Source organism: Podarcis liolepis, assembly GCF_965112155.1.
Source record: "Podarcis liolepis genome assembly, chromosome: 7".
Taxonomy (NCBI): domain Eukaryota; kingdom Metazoa; phylum Chordata; class Lepidosauria; order Squamata; family Lacertidae; genus Podarcis; species Podarcis liolepis.
In genome coordinates, this window is record NC_139561.1 from 92,533,803 (window position 1) to 92,558,879 (window position 25,077).

Below are 25,077 nucleotides of genomic sequence, written 5' to 3' on the forward strand. Positions count from 1 at the left end.
GTATTCTGCTCTGGTCAGACCTCACCTGGAGTACTGTGTCCAGTTCTGGGCCATGTTCAAATATATAAAAGGATGTCACCTAGAGGAGGGAGAAAGGTTGTTTTCTGCTGCTCCAGAGAAGCGGAGCAATGGATCCAAACTACAAGAAAGAAGATTCCACCTAAACATTAGGAAGAACTTTCTGACAGTAAGAGCTGTTTGACAGTGGACTTTGCTGCCAAGGAGTGTGGTGGAGTCTCCTACTTTGGAGGTCTTTAAGCAGAGGCTTGACAACCATATGTCAGGAGTGCTCTGATGGTGTTTCCTGCTTGGCAGGGGGTTGGACTCGATGGCCCTTGTGGTCTCTTCCAACTCTATGATTCTATGATTCTTAACCCGAGGTACTATTTCTGGGTTAGCGGAGTCTGTAACCTGAAGCGTATATAACCTGAAGCGTATGTGACCCAAGGTACCACTATACTCTATTCTGAACTTAAAAATGGAAGCCTAATGCTGGTTTAAAGAGGTTGAAAGACTGTCTCAAGGCAAATGTTTAAAAATTGGGAAACACTGGCCTGAGAGCGCTGCAGTTGGAGAACAGCCTTGACCAAAGGTGTCATGGGCTTTGAAGGCACTCGAACTCAGGACGCAAGGGAGAAACGTGCTAAGAGGAAGGCACGCTTGGCAAACCCTCACCATGATCCACTCCCGCCTGGAAACCAATGTCCCCACTGTGGAAGGACGTGTGGATCCAGAATTGGCCTCCACAGTCACTTACGGACTCACTTTTAAAACCGTGTTTATGGAAGACAATCTTACTTGGCTATGAGGGATCGCAGAAGAAGAAGAAGAAGAAGAAGAAGAAGAAGAAGAAGAAGAAGAAGAAGAAGAAGAAGAAGAAGAAGAAGACTCATTTCTGCAGCACTAAGAGTTCTGCATAGCTCAGAAGCCCGCACCTCTTCCTTTCGTTGAAAAGCACAGCTCCAGTTAAGGAGCCCAGGTGCTTTGCTGCTCTTGCGCAAAAAGACCTTCCACAGGTATTCATTCCTCCCTCTCCATCCTGTTCCTTTTCTCGCCTCCCTTTCCATCCCTCCATCCCACCAGATTGTTAGCCCCCTCCTTGCCCGGGACTCCCCCGCCCCGCCCGCCCCGCCTATGCCCCGCCCACTCTGGACCAGGAGGCGTGGCTCCCCCCAAATCTGAGATGGGAGGCAGGAGGCTTTTAAAAGAGCCGCTTCAGGGCTTTCTGGTTTTTAATCGGTTCTCCCTGGCGGGGACGAGGGTGGGCGATTTTTGAAGAGCCAGGCGCTTCCACGAGGAGAAGATGCCCTCGTATTTCCTGAGTCCTTTCCAGGAGCTGGATGATGCTCTCTGCAAGGTAAGGTGTGTGCTTGCAGGATGCTCTTCTTAACTGCTGGACTTTCCCAGAAGTTCAGGAAAAGCGCTTTTCTGCCGGTTTATTTTTAGCCTTGCAACTTCCTCGTGTTGCTTAAGCCTCTGCAAACTCATTGCCCTTTTTTTAGCTACCAGAAACCGTGGTAGTTAAAAATAGGGGGGCAGGAGAAGGCAGAGAGTACTCCGAAAACTCATTTAAAACAGTGTTTTGTTTTGTTTTGTTTGCTGAAGGACTCTGCCCCTATTTTTATGCAAGCTATCAAAGTGTTTTAAGGGAAACTGCAGCAAACTCTTTCCCTCCCCAGCTGTAACTTCGCTTGCAAAAATTAAAATAAAATAAAACCTCCAATTTGGAAGTTACTGGGCCAGATCAACAGGTCCAGACATCACTCAGCGTTGTCTAAGAGTGCAAGGATACCCAAAAAGTCTTCTGCTTTCTCCTGAGCTGCTTGCTTGGTGCATGGAGCGACCTTTCTGGATCACTGGATCCCATCACGATCTGTTATGTATGTAGAAGCAATCCGCTCTCCTCTGGAGAGGCTTCCTTCTTGCAGGGGGCAGGCGCCACTGAAAAAACTGACCCATTGCTTTGGCCCTTTATACTGAGTGGATTTTTTGCAGCAGTTCTTTTCAGTCCACCTGTTGTTCTTCATCAAACCCTCTTCTCCTCCTGCCTCGCATTCTCTCTCTCCTCTTTAAGCATCCCATTTGCAAGGTCCCCTTTGGAACTCCCTGCCTCTTGATATAAAGCAGACGCCTTCGCTGTCCTCTATTTTTGGGGGGTGCATGCTAAAAATGTTTTTGTTGGGACGAGCCTGCCCCGCTGTTCAGAAAGCCGACGTGTGTTGCAGTCTGATTTGTGTCCCCCCCCCCCAAACTTTTTTAGGCCACTGCCTGCTTGGGTTCCATAAACTCATCCCATGTACCCTCTTACCCTATAATAAAAAACATTATTCAGAATAGCAGTTTGCACGCCCCACTGAAGAAGATAATAACGTGATAAAACTCATATACAGTAATAAATAATTTATTCAGAGTCTTGATGAAAACTATTTAGTTCAAATAATTCAGCAAAATGTATGAACTTGAACCCAGCATTTCAAAGTCCAATAGTCGATGAACCTGGGACCAGATCTCTGGGATTTCCACCACGGAGGGAGGGTGGCAGAGGGGCCTTGCTTTAAAGAAATTATGGGGTGCGTATAAAGCAGTGTCTGGGTGTTAAATGGGGAGTTTTTGAGTTTGGGCAAGGGCTCCCTACCTCCCCATAATTTGAGCCTTGGCTGAGCCCCAGGCGGTATGTCTCTGTTCTGCAGGGGCCCTGAATTCGAATCGAGGTCTGCTTTTAGAGATGATGCTTCCTTCCTGCAAAGGTGAAGGAGACTTTGCCCCGCGAAAGGGAGGGAGAGATTCTACACATTGCCTGCAAAATGGAGAAGCGCCAGGGGGTGTTGTGGACACCACGCTGTGCCTGGACTTCATATCCCAGAAGCCCTTGCTGCTGGAGGGTGCCACGTTGGCTATGGTGCCTGACCGCATGTGAACTGGGGCAGCATCCTGCTGTGTTGTCTGGTGCTGAGTCCCAAGTCAGGGTGCACAGTTAGATATCCAGAGAGGTTCCCTGTTTGCGTGTAGCGTCTGCTGTGAACATGCTGGAAGGCCTTGGACACAGAGATTCCCCCTCCTGGTTCTTCTTGCCCATCAGGTAATCGTGCTGGTCTACCTAACAGGGTTGTTTGTAAGGCAGAGATGGGGAACCCTCAGGGGTTCAACATCAATCTTGTTTCCTGCTTAGAACCAAATATTGAACGCAGCTGCCTGTATAATTTTGTGTGTTTAGGAGAAAATAAGAACCTAGCAAGTTCTTCCAAGTTAGTTAACAGTTTCCCTGGAGGGCAGCTTCTAAGTAAAGGTGTAAGAGCCCCTCTGAGCCTGCCAGAATTGGAGACCCTTTGGGACATCAATGCCCCACTTAGTCTTTGTTCTGCTTGCAGAAATAAAGAGGTTATGGGTGCTTGCAAGTATTGGACAATGGTCTGCAACTGGTGGGTCGGGACCCCTTCCTGGGTCATGGCCTGATCCAAGGTGCAATTCTCTAGCAGCCTTACACCCATGCAAATACAGTGGTACCTCGGGTTAAGTACTTAATTCGTTCCGGAGGTCCGTTCTTAACCTGAAACTGCTTTTAACCTGAAGCACCACTTTAGCTAATGGGGCCTCCTGCTGCTGCCGCACGATTTCTGTTCTCATCCTGAAGCAAAGTTCTTAACGTGAAGCACTATTTCTGGGTTAGCGGTGTCTGTAACCTGAAGCGTCTATAACCTGAAGTGCATGTAACCTGAGGTACCACTGTATATGGTAAACGACTGAGAAACTGGTCCCCAAATACGCATTAAAGGTGGGCCCTGCAACTGTAAAATGTTGGGGTCTGCCGGGTTAGAACACCTGGCTGCAAGTTTGGAAGTGTTTGGTTCAAAGCTGTCAACTTTTCCCTTTTCTTGAGTGGAATCCTATTCGGAATAATGGAATTTCACTTAAAAAGGGGGGAAGTTGACAGCTATGCTTCAGTCGGTCAGGGCATTGCTGCTAATGCTGTATACAAAACAATGTCTGCGTTGCAATGAGAGAGAGAGAAAAGCAAAGTAAAAAACAACAACCCCAAAAATTTATCTTGTGCCTAATCGAGAGTTCTTAACGTACAGGAAATATTAGCAACAGAGGAAGGAAAGGTTTGTGGTTTGGCCTTGCTGGTTGGGGTACAGGTTGGGCTGGAGGTGTTTGCATGTGATGGTATTCGGTGTGTGGAAATTTCCATCGCAATTGGCGGTGACTCTAGGGAGCCATTGTGATGAGACTTTTGTTCCCAATGCCCTGTCTGTTTCCCTGGCAACCCCGAGTATTGACCTGTAGCATATGGTCCTCAGTTGTGGGATAAAAGCCACCATTCAGAGCAGGATTTGCATCTTAGGGGCATCTGGAGGTACTTGCGGTGGTGGCTGGTACCTGCTGGACAGAGCAGGGAGATGTCTGCATCACGGGCCGAAGCGTTTCACGCGCCATGCCAGCGCTCGCCCCCCCAATAAGGTGCAAAAAGAGTAAGGAACTGGGTTTCGCCCATGCAGAGAGAGAGAGATCCCAAAGGAGAACTCTGCTGGATCACGGCAACAGCCCATCTAAATAATAATAATAATTTATTATTTATACCACGCCCATCTGGCTGGGCTTCCCCAGCCACTCTGGGCGGCTTCCAACACAATATTAAAATACAGTAATGCATCAAACGTTAAAAACTTCCATAAACAGGGCTGCCTTCAGATGTTGTCAAAAAGTCTGGTAGTTGTTGTTCTCTTTGGCATCTGGTGGGAGGGCGTTCCACAGGGCGGGTGCCACCACCGTGAAGGCCCTCTGCTTAGTTCCCTGTAGCTTTGCTTCTCGCAGTGAGGGAACCACCAGAAGGCCCTCGGAGCTGGACCTCAGTGTCCGGGCAGAACAATGGGGGTGGAGACGCTCCTTCAGGTCTACTGGGCCCTTGAGGCTGTTTAGGGCTTTAAAGGTCAGCACCAACACTTTGAATTGTGCTCGGAAATGTACTGGGAGCCAATGCAGATGTCTCAGGACCAGTGTTATGTGGCCTCAGCAGCCGCTCTGAGTCACCAGTCCGGCTGCCGCATTCTGGATTAGTTGCGGTTTCTGGGTCACCTTCAAAGGTAGCCCCACGTAGTGCACATTGCAGTAGTCCAAGCGGGAGATAACCAGAGCATGCACCACTCTGGCGAGACAGTCTGCGGGCAGGGAGGGTCTCATCCTGCGTACCAGATGGAGCTGGTAGACAGCCGCCCTGGACACAGAATGGACCTGCGCCTCCATGGACAGCTGTGAGTCCAAAATGACTCCCAGGCTGCACACCTGCTCCTTTGTGGGCACAGTTGCCCCATTCAGGACCAGGGAGTCTAGTCCAGCACCCCCTGTTCTCAGTTTCCTAGGGGAACTATAGGAATCTGGATAGACTGCCTCTGCACCTGGAGGTTGCATAAGAACATCAGAAGATCAAGCCAATGGCCCAATAGTCCAGCCTCCTGTTCTCACAGTGGCCCACCAGATGCCCACTATGGGAAACCCACAAGAGGACCTGAGTGCAAGAGCAACTCTCCCCTCTTGCAGCTTTCAGCAGCTGGGCCCCAGACGCATTACTGCCTTCAAATGCCAACACAGCGCATAGCCATTCTGGCTAGCTGCCATCAACAGCCCTCTCGATACGATACAATACGAGACCATATAACACCGGTCTTGAAAGACCTACATTGGCTCCCAGTACATTTCCGAGCACAAGTGTTGGTGCTGACCTTGAAAGCCCTCAATGGCCTCGGTCCAGTAGACCTGAAGGAGCGTCGTCTCGCTTTATTGGCCGAGGGAGCCGGCGTACAGCTTCCGGGTCATGTGGCCAGCAGGACTAAGCCGCTTCTGGCGAAACAGAGCAGCGCACGGAAACGCCGTTTACCTTTCCGCCGGAGCAGTACCTATTTATCTACTTGCACTTTGACGTGCTTTTGAACTGCTAGGTGGGCAGGAGCAGGGACCGGGCAATGTGAGCTCACCCCATTGCAGGGATTCGAACCACCGACCTTCTGATTGGCAAGCCCTGGGCTCTGTGGTTTAACCCACAGTGCCACCCACGTCCCCTAGCTGAGTCAGGAAGGTAAACGGCATTTCCGTGCGCTGCTCTGGTTCGACGGAAGCGGCTTAGTCCTGCTGGCCACATGACCCGGAAGCTGTACGCCGGCTCCCTCGGCCAATAAAGCGAGATGAGCACCGCAACTCCAGTTGGTCACGACTGGACCTAATGGTCAGGGGTCCCTTTACTACTACTACTACTACTACTACTACTACTACTACTACTAAGTTTATTATTTATACCCTGCCCATCTGACTGTCACTCTGGGCGGCTTACAACATTTCTAAAAACATTAGAAAAATCAAGCGTTAAAAACCTCCCAATAGAGGACTGCCTTCAGACGCCTTCTAAAAGTTGTATAGTTCTTTATCTCCTTGACTTCTGAAGCGAGGGTGCCACTACCGAGAAGGCCTTCTGCCTGGCTCCCTGTAACTTCGCTTCTCGCAGTGAGGGAACTGCCAGAAGACCAGAAGTTGCAGAGGGCCTTCTCGGTGGTGGCACCCACCCTGTGGAACGCCCTCCCATCAGATGTCAAGGAAATAAACAACTATTTTACTTTTAAAAGACAACTGAAGGCAGCCCTGTTTAGGGAAGTCGTTAATGTCTGACACTGTATTGCTTTTAATATTCGGTTGGAGGGTGCCCAGAGTGGCTGGGAAAACCCAGCCAGATGGGCGGAGTATAAATAAATAATAATAATAATTATTATTTATTATTAGACCTCTACCTGGGGTATTTCGAACACTGCCAGGGAGCGAAACATTAAAATGCCTCTGCTGCCCCTTGGCCACACTGGTTGCCGTGAACGATGGGAACTGAAGTCTGTCAATATTTGGAGGGTCTCGCATTCCTCCCCCTTGATTTCAAGGCTCCTTCACTGGGTGCCCTCCTCAGGCACTGGGCCAGGCAGGTGTCATCCGCCCAGCGACCAGATGGAGATCCATTTAGTTAATAGCTTCCTCTGGGGCGAGCTGCCTCCGTCCGAGGGATTTGCAGAGGGAGAGTGCAGCCACAAGCTTGCGCCTCGTGGGGAAAACCCAGGGAGGGCTCAGAGCGGCTGGCCTGGGCTTAGACGTCGCCGGATTGCGCAGCTCAAAACAGTTAGCCCATGGGGAGGACGGGTCGGTCGGCAAATCGCTTCCTCCTCTGCGTCACTTGGCGCAAGAGAATAGCCCTGGTCCCTGGAGGTCAAGCGTTGAGAATGGAAGAATTCTTTGCCTGCAGAGAAGTGTGGAAGTTGTAGTTGCATCGGGGACTTGCATGGAAATATAGAATCGTAGAAATGTGGGGTTGGAAGGGACCTCAAGGGACATCTAGTCCAACCCACTGCAATGCAAGAATCTCAGCTCAAGCATCCATGACAGATAGCCGTCCGTCCTCTGCTTAAAAATCTCCAAGGAAGAAGAGTCCACAACCTCACAAGGGAGACTGTTCCACAGCTCTTACTGTCAGAAAGTTTTTCCGAGTTTTTCCTTTCTTGTAACTTGAAGCCATGGGTTCCAGAGCGGGAGAAAACAAGCTTGCTCCCTCTTTCATGTGATGGCCCTTGAGATATTGGAAGATGGCAATCATTATCTCCTCTCAGTCTCCTCTTTTCCAGGCCAATCAGTACGTTTCTGAGCACAAGTCAAAGTGTTGGTGCTGACCTTTAAAGCTCTAAACGGCCTCGGTCCAGTAGACCTGAAGGAGCGTCTCCACCCCCATCATTCAGCCCGGACACTGAGGTCCAGATCCGAGGGCCTTCTGGCAGTTCCCTCATTGCGAGAAGCCAAGTTACAGGGAACCAGGCAGAGGGCCTTCTCGGTAGTGGCACCCGCCCTGTGGAACGCCCTCCCATTAGATGTCAAGGAAATAAACAACTACAGTGGTACCTCAGGTTATATACGCTTCAGGTTACAGACTCCGCTAACCCAGAAATAGTGCTTCAGGTTAAGAACTTTGCTTCAGGATGAGAACAGAAACTGGACTCCGGCAGCGCGGCAGCAGCAAGAGGCCCCATTAGCTAAAGTGGTGCTTCAGGTTAAGAACAGTTTCAGGTTAAGAACGGACCTCCGGAACGAATTAAGTACTTAACCCGAGGTACCACTGTATCTGAATTTTAGAAGACATTTGAAGGCAGCCCTGTTTCGGGAAGTTTTTAATGTTTAATGCTGTATTGTGTTTTTAACATTCGGTTGGGAGCCGTCCAGAGTGGCTTGAGAAACCCAGCTAGGTGGGCGGGTTATAAATAATACATTATTATTATTATTATTATTATTTATTATTTATTTATCATACCCAACTCCTTCAACCATTCCTGATAAGGCTTTGTTTACAGACCCCTGGTCATCTTGGTGGCCCTCCTTTGCACACCTTTCAGCTTGTCAACATCCTTCTGAAATTCCAGAGCCCATACCTGGACACAGGACTCCAGGTGTGTTCTGACCAAGGCAGAATAGAGTGGGATGATTATGTCCCTCGATCTGGACTTCTGTTGATGCAGCCCAGAATAGCATTCGCCTTTTTTGCTGCTGCATTACTCCGTTGACTTGGGTTTAGCTCTCCCCAGGGAGTCTAGTCATTACTTACCGGTATCTTCAGCTGCCAGGAGAAAACCTTCCTTTTTAACCTGGCCTGTGGCTTTTCCCATCTATGGCCTTTTAGAGTGAGTGGCATTTCTTTATTCCTGCACTGCAGGGGGTTGGACTAGATGACCGTTGAGGTTCCTTCCAACTCTACAATTCTATTATTCTCTCTCTCTCTCTCTCTCCTGGCTTTAATGCACTGTATTTTTTGCTCCATAAGACGCACCTAGTTTTTAGAGGAGGAAAACAAGAAAAAAATATATTCTGAACGAAACAGTGGATGTATGATTTTTGTGGTTCATGCTGTGGCCACAGACATGTGATTTGAAGGTGAGTTTGGAGTAGCCCAATGCAAAAATCCTGAGGACCCATGTGGATCCGTGCTTTGTAACCACATTTTTGCACCATTGTAGCCCCAGGAAACAGCGGGTGCGTGATTTTTTTTGGTGCAAGGTGTAGCCATGGACATGCTATGTGATCTGATGGTGAATTTGGGGTGACCCAATGTAAAAATCCTGAGGATCCATGGGCTTTTACCTCCCCCCACCCAGGCAGCCCCTGCTAACCTCCCTTATCTCTCTTCTGATCCCACCAATCAGCTGCTTTCTTTCAACACCCCCTTCTCTCTTGTTTGCCTTAGTGTCTTTTCCTTAGCTGGGGCAGTATTTTGCTCCTCCTTTTCTTCCAATTTCTCTCCTTATTGCTTTAGTCTTCCTGTTTCCCCCCCTTAGCAAGTTTGCTGTCTTTACCTCCCCCTTCCCAGGCAGCCTCCTTTATCTGTAGCATCCCTTATCTCTCTCCCCGATTGGCAAACGATCAGCAGCTTCGCTTCAACACCCCCTTCCCTCTTTCAAAAAAAAAAAAAAAGAAGAAGAAGAAGCACGATCTGCTTTTTGCCCCTGGGCAATTCGGCTCCAGGGACCACACATTCACTCCATAAGACGCACAGACATTTCCCCTTACTTTTTAGGAGGAAAAAAGTGCATCTTATGGAGCGAAAAATACGGTTGTTAGTGTTTTCCATTTTTCTGTACATCGCTTTGAGTTGCCTGTGGCCAAAAAAACCAAAACAGCGACTGATATATTCAATTCTCAAAGGAGCTTTTCCTGGCAGTGGAGAGACTGCTCTATGGCTTGCTGGGATCCTGTCCTCAGGATCTTCCTCCTGAGGCTTTTGGGGGCTTGCAGCGCCCTTGCAAAGCCCCCGTTTCCCCCCGAAGAGCCAGATTCTCCCCGGAGGGCTGAATCCCGCTTGCATTCGGCTCCGCAGTAAATTGGAAGTCCAATTCTCAATTCTCATAATATTCCTCCCTTCCCCTCTTTCGTAGACGTTCCTGAGCCTGAACCTGAACGAGGACGACAACAGTCCGGATGCCAGGCGTTTCCTCCGCTTCCAGCGCACCTTCTCTGCCTGCCCTGTCGCCCTCTCGGCTTCTGGCTTCGAAGGAACCGGCTGTGCGGCGCACCCGGCCGACGCCGTCACTCCCCACGTGGTGGCGGCCAGTCCCAGCGATCCAGCGTGGCCCCTCCAGCAGCCGTGGGGCCGGGACTCTGAGCTGCCGCCCACCTCCCTCCAGCGCATCCCCTTCCGGGCGGACCGTTCGACCAGCCTGATCGAGGGCTGCTGCCGCGGCGACACCAAGCCGCCCTCGTCCCGCTACAAGACGGAGCTTTGCCGCACCTTTGAGGAGAGCGGCGTCTGCAAGTACGGGGCCAAGTGCCAGTTTGCCCACGGCGCGGCCGAGCTGCGGGGGCTGAGCCGCCACCCCAAGTACAAAACAGAGCCTTGCCGCACCTTCCACACCTCGGGCATCTGCCCTTACGGCGCACGCTGCCACTTCATCCACAACGCAGAGGAGCGCCGTGTGCCGCCCCCGCGGGCACCCTTGCCAACTCGCCACTGCCCTGCCGCTGACCCCCTGCCTGTGGGCCCCCGCCTTCCGGAGACCTCCTTCCCTCGCGATGCCCTGAGCCAGCCGACTCTCGCCTGCCCCCTCCATGCTGCCGCCGGAGCCGCTCGGGGGTCCCTGCCCTGCCCCTTCGCCTTCCCAGCCCTACTGACGCTACAGAAGAGCCTTTCCGCCGACTCCCTCTCCGACCAGGAAGACTCCGGGAGTTCAGGGGGCAGCAGTGGGTCAGAATCCCCGGGGCTGGGTCCGCTGGGCCGCCGGCTGCCCATCTTCAGCCAGATCTCCGTCTCCGACGACTGAAGGGGCGTTTCGAGGTTGGGAGGAGAAACTGAGGCATGGAGAGAGAGAGGCAAGATTTCCCTTGTCCGCTCCCAGAGAGAGCTGGAGGCAGCCAGGAACCTCTGCTCTTTGTGTGTGGATGCCCACCTGACTTTCTGCCTCTGCTTAAAGAGGTTCACTAGGTTCCCGCACCGATTCAAAAACCTCATCGACCTGTTTATCCAGAGGCAACAATGTGTGTTTTTGTATGCTGTTGGGGGGCGAGAGGTGCGTCTTTCTCAGACTGCTTCCAGCGCTCTTAAAAAATGTCTGGTTTCTCTAGATATCCTGAGTTGTTTGGGAAGACTCTTTTATGCTGTCGATGATTTTTTTTTTTTTTGATAAAAAAACTGACGTTTCTTAAGCAATGGACTAAGATGAACAACTTCTGCGCTATATTTCTGGTTTTCTCTGCTTGAGGGAGGGATCGAGGAAATTATATGCAGAGTGAGAAGGAAGTGGAACCACGAGAACAGGCGACGTCCTGCTTGCTGCGATAGTTTTACAGAGAGTGGCCGGGGACATGTGGGCAGTCTGGAGCAAAGCCGACTCCATGGAATGTGGCGAGATTTTTTGTGGCATCCAGGAGGATGTTGTTTTCTGCCAGGCTACTCACATTTTCTCAGGGTCTCCTCCCCCAACTTGGTGCTCATATTTTGGACTACGACTCCCATTATCCGTAGTCATCACTGCACCTGGCTGGGAATTGTAGTCCAAAACCTCTGGCGTGGGCACCAAGTTGGGGAAATCTGGCTTAGGGCCTGACTCCAAAAGATTTGCAGAACTTTATTTCGATACCGTTGGGATGTAGTCAACCAAATCCTACACAGAGTAGACCCACTAGCATTCAGGGACCTAAGTCGGCCGTGTTCCTTATCTCCAGTTGGTCTCCTTTGTGTAGCGCTAGCATTGGATAAGACCCCGAATGTTGGCTCCTGTCTCCATGCGAGAAGGGGCCGATGAATCTGCAGCTACTCGTGCTTTTTGTCTTTTTGAAGTTGCAATATGGAAAACCTTAATTTTGGTGGTTGCTCCACCCCCCTCCCCCCAAAAAAGCCTTAAGCAAGGGCTTTCCTTTACTGTGTTGTTTCAGCTGAGGATCTGGCAGCATGCAAAAAGGGAAAGCCAAGAACTTTCTGACTACGGGCAGGAAAGCTGGAAGGCGGAACTGACAGAATGAAAAACTTAAACTGACAAATACTCGCCTGCCAAGATCTATCTCTCTCTCTCTCTCTCTCTCTCTCTCTCTCTCTCTCTCTCTCTCTCTTTCTGTCTTTACTGAGGGGGTGGGAGAAATGGAGGAGAAGCCCTTGAAAACTGACCAGAGACCGAAAGCATTTTTTAATTTTTAAGGGAGCAGTGACGCATTGGAATCGGAACTCTTCCCACAAATTTGGGTGCGTAGAGGAAAGAATGTTGGATGTTTCTGAATGGCTGGGTGAGGGAGAAGGCCGGGTGGGTGTGGAGAAGAGATTGTATTAACGGCGGGTTTCACATTTTCTCAGGCCAAACACCCAAGTGCTTCTTAATTTATTCATTTTTGCAGAGCAGGCTGAGAAGAAGATGAGTTGGGTCCAAGGACGGAGGCCGCTGCACTGTGCCAACTGCAACTGGGATTTTCCCATCAGCCCTTACAGGGTCTGATGGGAGATGCTGTCCCAAACATCTGGAGGGACCCCAGATTGCGTCTTGGGCTGGCCCTCCGGTTTTTGCAACGGAAACAGCAGCCCTTCGCATTCTTCTTTCCAGGGCAAGCGTGTGGCTTGTTTGGAAACTCTTGGTCGCACAAGTATGTCAACACAACACTGGTTTTTGGGGCTCATGCCTGGGTCTCTTGAGCGTTACCTGATAAAAAAAGATCTAGAAAACAGTGTCTGCAGACTCAGAAATGGGTTCCCCTTTACGCCATCGCCCCCGATGCAAGCGGCAGAGCCCTGCTAAAAACTCATTTTCCCTGGGTTGAGATCTGTCTTTTGAAACCGCCTTCAAGTCTCCAAGATTGGGGGGGGAGAGACGGGGGGGGGTCATTGTCTGTCTCCTGCATTAATTCGCTCATCCCCTTATTGCACAGCCGGTCTTCTTAAAGAGCCAGACCACCTGTACCCTTCACAATAATGCTTCTGTAGCGGGGACAGGATTAGCCTCCAAGTTTGTGTGTGTGTGTTTTAAAAAAGATATTCTCTTCAGTTTTTTTGAAGAAAGTGTGGTATTTCCCCCACAGGGACGACGACGACTTCTTTTTTCCCTTTAAAATATAAGGGGGAATTTTGCAGGTTCGGATTATGTTGCATGGAGGGGTTTCCGTTCTCGGATTCCCTTTCAATATCTATTTGTGTGTGAGTGAGGGTTCTCATAATTTTTTCAGGAGCTTGGTGGGCGAATTGCACCTCTCATAACCAAGCTAATATTTTTGTGCATCGGAAAACAATCCTTAATCTCGTGCTGGTTTTGCAGTTCATTCTTCCAAGGAATGTTTGATGTGTGGAGCACAGGAACACACTGTGTCGCCTGAGATTGCGGGCGATTCCTACCTACACAAGTTCTGTGTATGGAGAAAGCATAACAGGAGATAAACTGTCTCCAGGGAGTGGAAATCCGGGATAGAGAACCTCGGAATTGGCAAAACTCCACCCTGAATCCTTAATATATTGTAAGCTATTTATTGCATCCTTTTTAAAAAAAATATATGAAGGTTATTTCTGATATTTGGAACCAAATATTATTTTTTTCTCCTTTTTATAGAAGTGCGTAAAAGGTTCTTAGTTTATCTGCTAACTTTAAAAATTGAGAAAGCCAACATCTGCCTTAATTGGGTGTGTGTCGGGGGAATATTCAGTATTAACTTATTGCTTGTTTGTGTCTTTTTATTTATAGAGTTGTCTCCCTTTCGTTAACGGGTTTCTGTGTTAATCAGAACGACTTTTAAAATGGATGCTTCTGCATTTCCGGTTTGATCCTGTCGTAATAAAGTCTGTCTAATTTTAAACTCTCTCGTCTTGATTTCTTTTTTAAAAACCTCACTCTGAACCAGCTAGAACCTACCAGGGTGGTCTGGCAGACTGGAAAGCCCAGAATGAAGGTAAATATGGGTGAACTTTGAGTTCCTCGTACATGGATAAAATATTTTCTACGTTTTTAGCTTTTCTTCTTTTTTTAGCTGCATCTTCGGGTCTTTATTTGCAAAGCCGCCTTGAGTCTAGGCTAAGCTTAAAGGCAGGATATAAATGTATATGGTAATGAATTAAGAAGTATCAACATTCGGTGAATTTGTGCAACCCTCCCAAAAAATATCCCTTTCTTTTTTTGCCTCCACCCACACTGTAAAATCTTTTTGTGCGTTTTCTCCAGGCCTTGCCGGCTGCCTCTTTGAATCCATAACAGATGTTCGGGGCTTTGCAGCGAGTTTTCCCAGCGATCCATCTTCCTGCCCTGCTTCCCCCTTTCTTGCGAGAACAAAAGGGGTGCTTGTTTTATTTTATTTTTAAAGGAAGAATCGCCGTCCCCTGTGATGTCGGGATGCCCAGAGATTCTCAACCCCCCCCCACACCCCCAGCTCGCCTTTCTGCCCCCACAAAAGTGCACAGCCTTACGGAAATGGCCCCAGATCACAAAAGCCCCACAGGCAGCCTGGGAGAGGAGGGGTTCAACAGATCGACCCGCCCTAAAACACCCTCAGCCTAGACTACTGATCCCTGTAAGCAGGGCTGAATCGCCCGGGCTCACTGCTATCCCAGGGATGAAAAAGAAAACACTACTAAGAGATCTGTTTGGGTGAGGACTGTTCAGTGCCGGATTTACATACAGTGGTACCTCGGGTTACATACGCTTCAGGTTACATATGCTTCAGTTACACACTCCACTAACCTAGAAATGGTGCTTCAGGTTAAGAACGTTGCTTCAGGATGAGAACAGAAATCGTGCTCTGGCGGCGCAGCGGCAGCAGGAGCCCCCATTAGCTAAAGTGGTGCTTCAGGTTAAGAACAGTTTCAGGTTAAGAACAGACCTCCGGAACAAATTAAGTACTTAACCCGAGGTACCACTCTATAAGCTAAATAAGCTCTAGCTTAGGGCCCCACTCTCTTGGGGACCCCCCAAAAAAATTAAAGGGGGAAAAACTGGGTGTGAATTTCCAAAATATGAGATAAAAAACAAATGAAATAAAACCTACGTGCAGCAACTGTGTTTTGTGTTGTGTAGGCTCCTATGATGTAAGTCATGGGCTCGCCTGCTCCCTCAAATAGCCCTGGTTTGCTCATTTCTAGGAGAGCGTAAAATATGGTCTGAAGCTCAACATCAAAAAAACGAAGATCATGGCCACTTGTCCCATCACCTCCTGGCAAATAGAAGGGGAAGAAATGGAGGCAGTGAGAGATTTTACTTTCTTGGGCTCCATGATCACTGCAGATGGTGATAGCAGTCACTTCTGGGGAGAAAAGTGATGATAAACCTGGACAGCATCTTAAAAAGCAAAGACATCACCTTGCCAACAAAGGTCTGCATAGTTAAAGCTATCATTTTCCCAGTAGTGATGTATGGAAGTGAGAGCTGGACCACAAAGAAGGCTGATCACCGAAGAATAGATGCTTTTGAATTCTGGTGCTGGAGGAGACTCTTGAGAGTCCCATGGACTGCAAGAAGATCAAACCTCTCCATTCTGAAGGAAATCAGCCCTGAGTGCTCACTGGAAGGACAGATCCTGAAGCTGAGGCTCCAAGACTTTGTCCACCTCATGAGAAGAGAAGACTCCCTGGAAAAGTCCCTGATGTGGGAAAGATGGAGGGCACAAGGAGAAGGGGACAACAGAGGACGAGATGGTGGGACAGTGTTCTCAAAGCTACCGGCATGAGTTTGACCAAACTGCGGGAGGCAGTGGAAGACAGGAGTGCCTGGCGTGTTCTGGTCCAAGGGGTCACGAAGAGACGGACGTGACTAATCGACTGGGAAAACCATAGCTTGAACTATACGAACCTTTGTCGGCAAGGTGACATCTCTGCTTTTGAAGATGCTGTCTAGGTTTGTCATCGCTTTTATCCCAAGAAGAAGCCATGGTTTTCCCAGTAGTGATGTATGGAAGTGAGAGCTGGACCACAAAGAAGGCTGATCACCGAAGAATTGATGCAGTTAGTTAGTTAGTTGTAAATGGAATTTAAACAGTGTGTCCACATTTGACACGCTGCTATATAATCCAGCAGTGTTCTTTCCCATGGCCCGGATCCTTCTTCTTACTCGCAAGGAGTTCAGTGAAGTTTCCCAGCACATGAAAAAAACGTTCCTTTCACACATCATCTGCAATCCTGAACCTACTTACCTGTGAGTGAAATTGACAGGGCTGACATGGTTCAGATCGCCCCGTGAATCCTTTTCATTGCTCCCTCGCTGAGAGTTAAGAGCCTAAGAACTTGGTCAGTTGCCCATGAGACATTTAGTCCCGGGGTTGTGGGTTTGAGCCCATGTTGGGTGAAAGACTGCTGCCTTGCCAGGGGTTGGTCTAGATGACCCTCATGGTCCCATCCAACTCTACGGTTCCAGGAAGAGGCTCCTGGATTGGCCCATTTAGTCCAGCATCCTCACAGCGGCCAACCAGATGCAGCGCGTAGTTCCTGTGGAACTCACTGCCACAGGAAACAGTGATAGCCACCAACCTAGATAATAATAATATAATAATAATTTATTATTTATACCCCACCCATCTGGCTGGGCTTCCCCAGCCACTCTGGGCGGCTTCCAACAAAATATTAAAATACCATAATACATCAAACATTAAAAGCTTCCCCAAACAGGGCTGCCTTCAGGTGTCTTCTAAAAGTCTGGTAGTTGTTTTTTCCTTTGACATCTGGTGGGAGGGCGTTCCACAGGGCGGGTGCCACCACCGAGAAGGCCCTCTGCCTGGTTCCCTGTAACTTGGCTTCTTGCAGTGAGGGAACCGCCAGAAGGCCCTCGGAGTTGGACCTCAGTGTCCGGGCAGAACGATGGAGGTGGAGATGCTCCTTCAGGTATACTGGGCCTTTGAGGCCGTTTAGGGCTTTCAAGGGCAGCACCAACACTTTGAATTGTGCTCAGAAACATACTGGAAGCCAACAAAGATCTTTCAAGACCGGTGTTATGCTGTCTTGGCGGCCGCTCCCAGTCACCAGTCTAGCTTCTGCATTCTGGATTAGTTGTAGTTTCCGAGTCACCTTCAAAGGTAGCCCCACGTAGAGCGCATTGCAGTAGTCCAAGCGGGAGATAACCAGAGCATGCACCACTCTGGCCAGACAGTCCGTGGGCAGGGAGGGTCTCATCCTGCGTAGCAGATGGAGCTGATAGACAGCTGCCCTGGACACAGAATTAACCTGCACCTCCATGGACAGCTGTGAGTCCAAATTGACTGCGCATCTGGTCCTTCAGGGAGCAGAGTTACCCCATTCAGGACCAGGGAGTCCTCCACACCCGCCCGCCTCCTGTCTCTCCAAAAACACTACTTCTCTCTTGTCAGGATTCCACCTCCATCTGTCAGATGGATTTAAAAGAGGATTATAGGTCCAAGTGGAAGAGGAGGAGGAGGATGGAGTCCCACCACCCAGACCCTCGCTCTTTTATACTCCTCCTTAAAACCAGCCGATGGTCAGTCGTCCTTCAGCGCAAATTTGGGCATGGGACGAGGTTTGGCTTTCCAGGGCTCGTCCAGACGGAGCCGCAACACGTTGGCGAGGACCCACTTTTCCAACAGGAGGGATCCCACGAACCAGATGAGGCTGTGCTCTAGGGCCACGATCCCCAGGAAGCTGTAGCGGAACTCGCTGAAGTCCCAGGGGCAGGCGCCGAAACAGTGGAGGGCATAGCCCGTCGTGAACTGCCACAGGTAGATACAGAGGCTGTAGAGGAGGCAGCGAGTCAGGAGGCAGCAGTCGTTGCGCATCCAGAGGTAGATGCGCTCCAGGGCCAGGCCGCAGGTCCCGTAGGCGAAGAAAGACAGCAAGGTGGTGGCCCCGCCGAAGGCCCAGTCCTCGCCCGAGATGACGGCCGTGAACAGGATTTCCAAGAGGTAGCCGTGGAAGGCGTAGAGGTACGCTCGGCAGAGGGGGTTCAGGGGCTCAGGGGCCGTCCCCATGGCTCGCCACGACCTGTGCGCAGGAAGAGATGGGGCTCGTCAGGCAGAGGGTGGTGGAAACGAAGAATTGCCAAAAAAGTTGAAAAACATTTTCATGTATGCGACAACGGCCGCGAGAGTTCTGGTAGCACAAGGATGGAAGACTGAAGAAACCCCAACTAAAGAATCATGGCAAGAAAAATTGATGGACTATGCAGAACTGGCAAAATTGACACATAAATTACGGGACAAGGATAACTGTGACTTTAAGGATGAATGGGACCCTTTCACAAAGTATCTGAAGACACAGCAAAGCAAACTGGACTCTTTGGCAGGTTTTGAATAAACATTCACAATTTTTTTTACTGATAATAATCAGCTAAACAGTTTGAGGATCTATACAACTTTGTAACATGCAGAAAACAGCCTTATTACCTGGAGGTTCCATAAGGACATAGGGATTTGCTGGATCAGGCCGAACTATTTGGCACAGCAGCTGGCTAGATTCTTGGCTAGAAAACCTGCAATTTTTTCCCCTTTATTTCCCCCCCAAAAAACTAGGTACGTCCTATGGGACGGAGCGTCCTATGGGACGAAAAATACGGTATATTAAAAATAATATTTTTTTAAAAAAAGCCCCGCTCACTCTCTGCTCTGCACATCGCCGTGTTTTGCAACTTGATTGTTGCAACTTTGAGGGCTCTATGCTCTGCTCTTTTGCCATGAATGAAACACGAAAGCTGCGGGTTCCTCCCGGATCCTTCCCAGCTTGCACAGTCGCCTCACCCATTAGACTGCTCTGACAACTCTGTTGCCTAACCCAGTCTAGGTGGTGCTGCCTCAGACAGGTTCCCCAAGACAGGTTCCCCAAGCTGCAATTCAGAAGGACGTGTAGGGAGCTTGCTCAGATCACAGCCCAGGACTCTGTTTCCAGCTGTGGCTACACACAAAAAGGTAAAGGGACAACTGGACGGTTAAGTCCAGTCAAAGGCGACTCTGGGGTTGCGGCGCTCATTTCGCTTTCAGGCCGAGGGAACTGACAGCTTTCCGGGTCATGTCGCTTCTGGTGCAAAGGGACACTGTGATGGAAACCAGAGATCATGGAAATCCCGTTTCCCTTCCCGCCGGAGTGGTACCTATTTATCTACTTGCACTTTGACGTGCTTTTGAACTGCTAGGTTGGCAGGAGCAGGGACCGAGCAACGGGAGCTCAGCCAGTGGCGGGGATTCGAACTGCCGACCTTCCGATCGGCAAGCCCGAGAGGCTCAGTGGTTTAAGGAAAGCCCATAAGCAGAAATGGGTATTCACAGATAGAGTCCCCCTGAGCATGGAGGCTCCACTCTGCCCTATCTGTTCACTAGCCATCGAAGGATATATATTTCTCTCTCTCCTCCATGACTTTGTCCAATCCTCTTTTAAAGGCATCAGAAACTCTGACTATCCTTGCATCTTAAGGCTGAGCATTCAATGTATGGGCAATTTCTCATTTGTTTGCTCTTAAACCTGCTGCCAACGGCATTCGTTTGGCTGGAGTAGCAATTCAAGTTACCAGACCACATGGCGTTACCTAAAATGCACTTTAAAATAAAATACCCCTCTTCCTGTTCTTCATGAACAATATTCACACTAAGGCATGTTGAGGTTTTTAAACAGAGGTTGGCTGTCCACCTGCCGGGGATTCTTTTGCCCTGCACTCCAGTGGGTTGGGCTGGATGATCCCTGAGGGTCCCTTGTGACAATTCTACGATTCTATGAGTTCAGGGTTTGGTCCCATCAGCCCCACCAGCCAGCAGGAACAATGTTTAGAGACTATGATGATGAGAGAATTTGGAGGCTGAGAGGGAGGCTGGGTCAGAAGGAAAATGAATGGATATTGATTTATATATTATTATTAACTTTGCACGAACATTACATTTTTATCTGTGACAACGTACCTTTGCAATATTTTGTGCAAGCTGCCTGTCGCTTGCTTCCGTCCCCTATACACCACTTAGGGATGCTTTTAATATATCAAGCGGTACAGGAATCAATTGGTCAGTTTCAGACCCTGCCGCGCTTTCTGCCATCTCCCATGCAAACAGTCCAAAAGCAAGCTACTTACCCCAAAATCACTGGTTTCCCCCACCGGTCTTCCTTTGCTGCCTATATTTCTATGTTTTCATATATCTCTAAATGGACCACAGCGGTCTTGAAGGGAAACAGGGTCTTCTCAGAGGCAGAGAACTCCAGGGACCTCTTCCCAGGTCCGGAAGGGAATGATGGCTAGTGGTTGGAGCAGTGAGGCGAGAAGTTCCCGTTCCACGCCCCAATTTGTGGGTGTGGCAATTCCTCCCACGGAGGCTTTGCTTTCCAAACCATTTCAAAAGCACCTGCTGATAATTAGGGGGATAATTAGACGTGTTTTGCAGGGAAGGGCAATTTTTTTGCTCCACTCCTTTGGGTGCCTCTGTGTAAACATGTTAGCAAACTTAAAACTCAGGGGAGGAAAGCCAAGGTCTTCCTAGATGGCCAGAACATTGGCTGCCTAAACCTGGAATATTCATCCCTGCTTGGAAATTAGACAGTGGAAGGAATTCCAAGGAATTATGTATCTCAGAAGGGTGATATCTGATTGAAGCCTCAGTGAGGAGGGTGTAATAAACGAAAATCTGCCCTTATGGGGGGAACAATATTCTCTGGGTGGCCTCTGCTATTTTCTCCTACAGATGGGGGACCCACTTAAGGACTCTATATGGGCTCTTTTGGACACGCCATAAGGGATAATGGAGCAGTTTTGGAAGTAATAGTGCCACTGTATTCTGCTCTGGCCAGACCTCACCTGGAGTACTGTGTCCAGTTCTGGGCACCACAGTTCAAGAAGGACACTGACAAACTGGAACGTGTCCAGAGGAGGGCAACCAAAATGGTCAAAGGCCTGGAAACGATGCCTTATGAGGAACGGCTAAGGGAGCTGGGCATGTTTAGCCTGGAGAAGAGGAGGTTAAGGGGTGATATGATAGCCATGTTCAAATATATAAAAGGATGTCACATAGAGGAGGGAGAAAGGTTGTTTTCTGCTGCTCCAGAGAAGCGGACACGGAGCAATGGATCCAAACTACAAGAAAGAAGATTCCACCTAAACATTAGGAAGAACTTCCTGACAGTAAGAGCTGTTTGACAGTGGAATTTGCTGCCAAGGAGTGTGGTGGAGTCTCCTCCTTTGGAGGTCTTTAAGCAGAGGCTTGACAACCATATGTCAGGAGTGCTCTGATGGTGTTTCCTGCTTGGCAGGGGGTTGGACTCGATGGCCCTTGCGGTCTCTTCCAACTCTAGGATTCTATGATTCTATGAGTTTTTTCTTATAACACGGTCCTTCCACCAATGGAGCTCTTGGGTAGGTGTGAGTGTCTGCCCCCACTTTCCAGAGCCCCCTTTCTTTGTCCATGGATAGTCCAGGGCCTTCCAGCCCTGCTTAAGGGGATCCTAAATGGACTCGGTCTAGTATACCTGAAGGAGCGTCTCCACCCCCATCGTTCTGCCCGGATGCTGAGGTCCAGCTCTGAGGGCCTTCTGGCGGTTCCCTTGTTGTGAGAAGCAAAGCCACAGGGAACCAGGCATAGGGCCTTCTTGGTGGTGGCACCCGCCCTGTGGAACACCCTCCCAGCAGATGTCAAAGAGAAAAACAACTACCAGACTTTTAGAAGACATCTGAAGACAGCCCTGTTGAGGGAAGCTTTTAATGTTTAATAGGTTATTGTATTTTAGTGTTTTGTTGGAAGCCGCCCAGGGTGGCTGGGGAAGCCCAGCCAGATGGGCAGGGTATAAATAATAAATTATTATTATTCTTATTATCCATAGACTTGGGTCAGGCGAGAGGGGTTGCTCTGTTTAACCCTTCCTCTCCCAGGCTGCCTGTTGGGCTGTGTGACCTTGGGCAGTTCCCACGAAATTATGCCTTGGTGGGGAGGGAGCAGGGCAGAAAGGCTTTGGGGAGAGGGCTTGAGAATCTCCGGCAGCCTTGCAGTACATAGTAGGCATTCGGATTTCCCTCCCCCTTTTAAGAAAGACCTTTTGTTCTCCTTTAAAAAGTGGGAAGAGCTCCAAGAGGGATGAATGGGAACTTTCCCCCACTCCAAATCTCCCTGAAACATCTGCTATAGATTCAAATAAGCCAACACTCAGGCTTGGATAAAGTATACAGTACTTCACTGGGTTTGACACCCTCCAACATTTCTCTGACAAAAATAGGGACGGCCTATATAATAATAAGGGACGCGGGTGGCACTGTGGTCTAAACCACAGAGCCTAGGACTTGCCGATCAGAAAGTTGGCGGTTTGAATCCCCGCGACGGAGTGAGCTCTCGTTGCTCGGTCCCTGCTCCTGCCAACCTAGCAGTTCAAAAGCACGTCAAAGTGCAAGTAGATAAATAGGTACCGCTCCGGTAGGAAGGTAAACGGTGTTTCCGTGCGCTGCTCTGGTTCGCCAGAAGCGGCTTAGTCATGCTGGCCACATGACCCGGAAGCTGTACGTCGGCTCCCTCGGCCAATAAAGCGAGATGAGCGCCACAGCCCCAGAGTCGGCCATGACTGGACCTAATGGTCACGGGTCCCTTTACCCCTAAATAATAATAATAATAATAATAATAATAATAATAATAATAATAATACCTCACCCATCTGACTGGTTTGCCCCAGCCACTCTCCCAACATATATAAACACAAAATCAAACATTTAAAAGCTTCCCTATACAGGGCTGCCTTCAGATGACTTCTAAAGGTTGCTGGTCCGTATTATATGCTCTATTAGACTCACTTTTCCCCTCCTAAAAAGTAAGGGGAAATGTGTGTGCGTCTTATGGAGCGAATGCAGGCTGCGCAGCTATCCCAGAAGCCAGAACAGCAAGAGGGATTGCTGCACAGCGAAAGCAGCGATCCCTCTTGATGTTCTGGCTTCTGAGATTCAGAATATTTTTTTTCTTGTTTTCCTCCTCCAAAAACTAGGTGCGTCTTATAGAGCGAAAAATGCGGTATCTCCTGGCAGAATCCGAGACCAGGGAGAAGAGCTCGTGGAAGAAGATTGGAGGAAATTTAAAACTTATTTACAGAAACATTGTAAAATTTTTGAATGCTGATGACGTTGAAATGAACTGAAGGGGTTCTAGCAACAAGGTAAAATGTAAGAGGGGATTGATAATAGATAAGCTAAATTGGATATGAATTTGCTGAACCAATTTTCAAAAGGGATACAAAAAAGGGAGGCGTGAGAAAGTCAGGAAAATAAGTTAACCAAAGATGAGAAATCAAGAAAAAGAGGGAGTTTTGTTTTCTTTTATATGTGTTTTTTCATTTTCTTTTTTGTGTTTATTGTTTGTATTTTTGTATTTTGTAATTTTGTATTTTTCTGTTTTTGTATTTTTTCTGAACTTTTCTATTGATAAAACTTAATAAAATATTATTGAAAAAAAGAAAAAAAGAAAAATGCGGTATCTCCTTGGATTGGGAGGTCCCATAACACTATATCCTCCAACATTTATTTGATGAAAATAGGGACATCCTAATGAAAAGTGGGACATTCCAGGATCAAATCAAAAACCGGGATGGCTTCCGTAATTCCGGGACTGTCCCTGGAAAACAGGGACGCTTGAAGGATCTGGGGTTTGTGTTTTTTTGTGCAATTTACATTTCCTTAGCTGCACCTCACACTGAAGTCACAAGAACACAGGAAGAAGCTTGCAGAATCAGGTCTCTGTGGCCCACCTAGTCCACTATCCTCTTCTCACAGCAGCTGACCACATGCCTCTTCCGAGAAGCCCATAATCAGAACCCAATTAATCATAATTATAATTATTATAAGGGGAAGAAATGGAGGCAGTGAGAGATTTGACTTTCTTGGGCTCCATGATCACTGCAGATGGTGACAGAAGCCATGAAATTAAAAGACGCCTGCTTCTTGGGAGAAAAGCAATGACAAACCTAGACAGCATCTTAAAAAGCAGAGACATCACCTTGCCAACAAAGGCCTGTATAGTTAAAGCTATGGTTTTCCCCGTAGTGATGTATGGAAGTGAGAGCTGGACCATAAAGAAGGCTGATCGCCGAAGAATGGATGCTTTTGAATTCTGGTGCTGGAGGAGACTCTTGAGAGTCCCATGGACTGCAAGAAGATCAAACCTCTCCATTCTGAAGGAAATCAGCCCTGAGTGCTCACTGGAAGGACAGATCCTGAAGCTGAGGCTCCAAGACTTTGGGCACCTCATGAGAAGAGAAGACTCCCTGGAAAAGACCCTGATGTTGGGAAAGATGGAGGGCACAAGGAGAAGGGGGCGACAGAGGACGAGATGGTGGGACAGTGTTCTTGAAGCTGCCAGCATGAGTCTGACCAAACTGCGGGAGGCAGTGGAAGACAGGAGTGCCTGGCGTGCTCTGGTCCAGGGGTTCATGAAGAGTCGGACACGACTAAACAACAACAATAATTATTATAATTGCGTGCAGTCTCTCCTGTTGCAGCGCTTCATCCAGCGGCATGCCGGCACTCCAAATTCCTGAAATGTGTGTTTGCCAGCTTCAGGGTCACAAAGCTATTCTTTGCCTTCTGCTCCGAAAATGCAGATTTGATACGCAAAAGTCTTGGCTACCCGCAGGGTTAAAAGGTGAGGGGGTGGTGGAATGTGTGTGTTTTCCTGGCCTGTGTGCACAAGTTGCCTGTGGAAGCTGCAAGCCAAGAGAGCACGACTCTGCAAATGAAATAAACCAACTTTTTTTTTGCAGCGCTTGCAAAACTTCCCGGTCCTGCAAAACGCATCATCGCTGGACCACCTCACCTGCTCTCAAAGTGCAGCAACAGCTCCCTCTGCTGGATGGCTGAAGAAGCACAGGCAGCCTGTTTGCCGAACTCGCTCATCCTCGAGCCCTTTAGACTTTCTGATTTTATTTTTAAATGTAGGCTTGGGTCGAAGGAGGACGCTTCCAGATGATGTGCTCATTGAGCACTTGCACTGATTTGTTTGTGGGGATATGTTAGATGACGTTGGATCAAAGCAGGCGTTATTTCACGCTTCCCCCTGTCACTTTCCTTACTGTAAACAGTCCGGATTTTCAGCCAGGTGTGTTTTATTTGGGTGTTTTGATTTCCACCTCTACCCCATACCCCAGGCATAGGCAAACTCGGCCCTCCAAATGTTTTGGGACTA

At 48.9% G+C, this 25,077-nt stretch overlaps 2 protein-coding genes and 2 long non-coding RNA genes across 7 annotated transcripts in view; 2 read left to right on the forward strand and 2 right to left on the reverse strand.

Annotated features, from left to right (window-relative positions):
- Window positions 1–25,077, forward strand: part of LOC310712949 — a 2,318,697-nt gene that overhangs the window by 1,403,453 nt on the left and 890,167 nt on the right. The window lies entirely within an intron of this gene.
- LOC310712886 (mRNA decay activator protein ZFP36L1-like) lies at window positions 1,231–13,824 on the forward strand. Its single transcript, XM_083516327.1, has 2 exons — window positions 1,231–1,357; window positions 9,939–13,824. Exons 1-2 carry the CDS (start codon window positions 1,304–1,306, stop codon window positions 10,818–10,820), a joined length of 936 nt encoding a protein of 311 aa, XP_083372453.1. The 5' UTR covers window positions 1,231–1,303; the 3' UTR covers window positions 10,821–13,824.
- Window positions 2,892–16,487, reverse strand: LOC310712953. Its single transcript, XR_014529036.1, has 3 exons — window positions 16,147–16,487; window positions 6,774–7,264; window positions 2,892–4,547 (listed from the first exon to the last, which is right to left on the reverse strand). It is a non-coding gene; the product is annotated as an uncharacterized lncRNA (long non-coding RNA).
- LOC310712921 (transmembrane protein 229B-like) overlaps window positions 16,969–25,077 on the reverse strand; it is a 29,464-nt gene continuing 21,355 nt past the window's right edge. For 2 of the 4 annotated variants that reach the window (XM_083516382.1, XM_083516383.1), the window contains one exon: window positions 16,970–17,941. In XM_083516382.1, the coding sequence (XP_083372508.1) occupies window positions 17,443–17,928 (486 nt within the window). In that variant the 5' untranslated portion in view covers window positions 17,929–17,941 and the 3' untranslated portion in view covers window positions 16,970–17,442. Of the gene's footprint in view, window positions 17,942–20,009; window positions 20,281–25,077 lie in introns of all 4 variants that reach the window. The other 2 variants (XM_083516381.1, XM_083516384.1) reach the window with 2 other exon arrangements.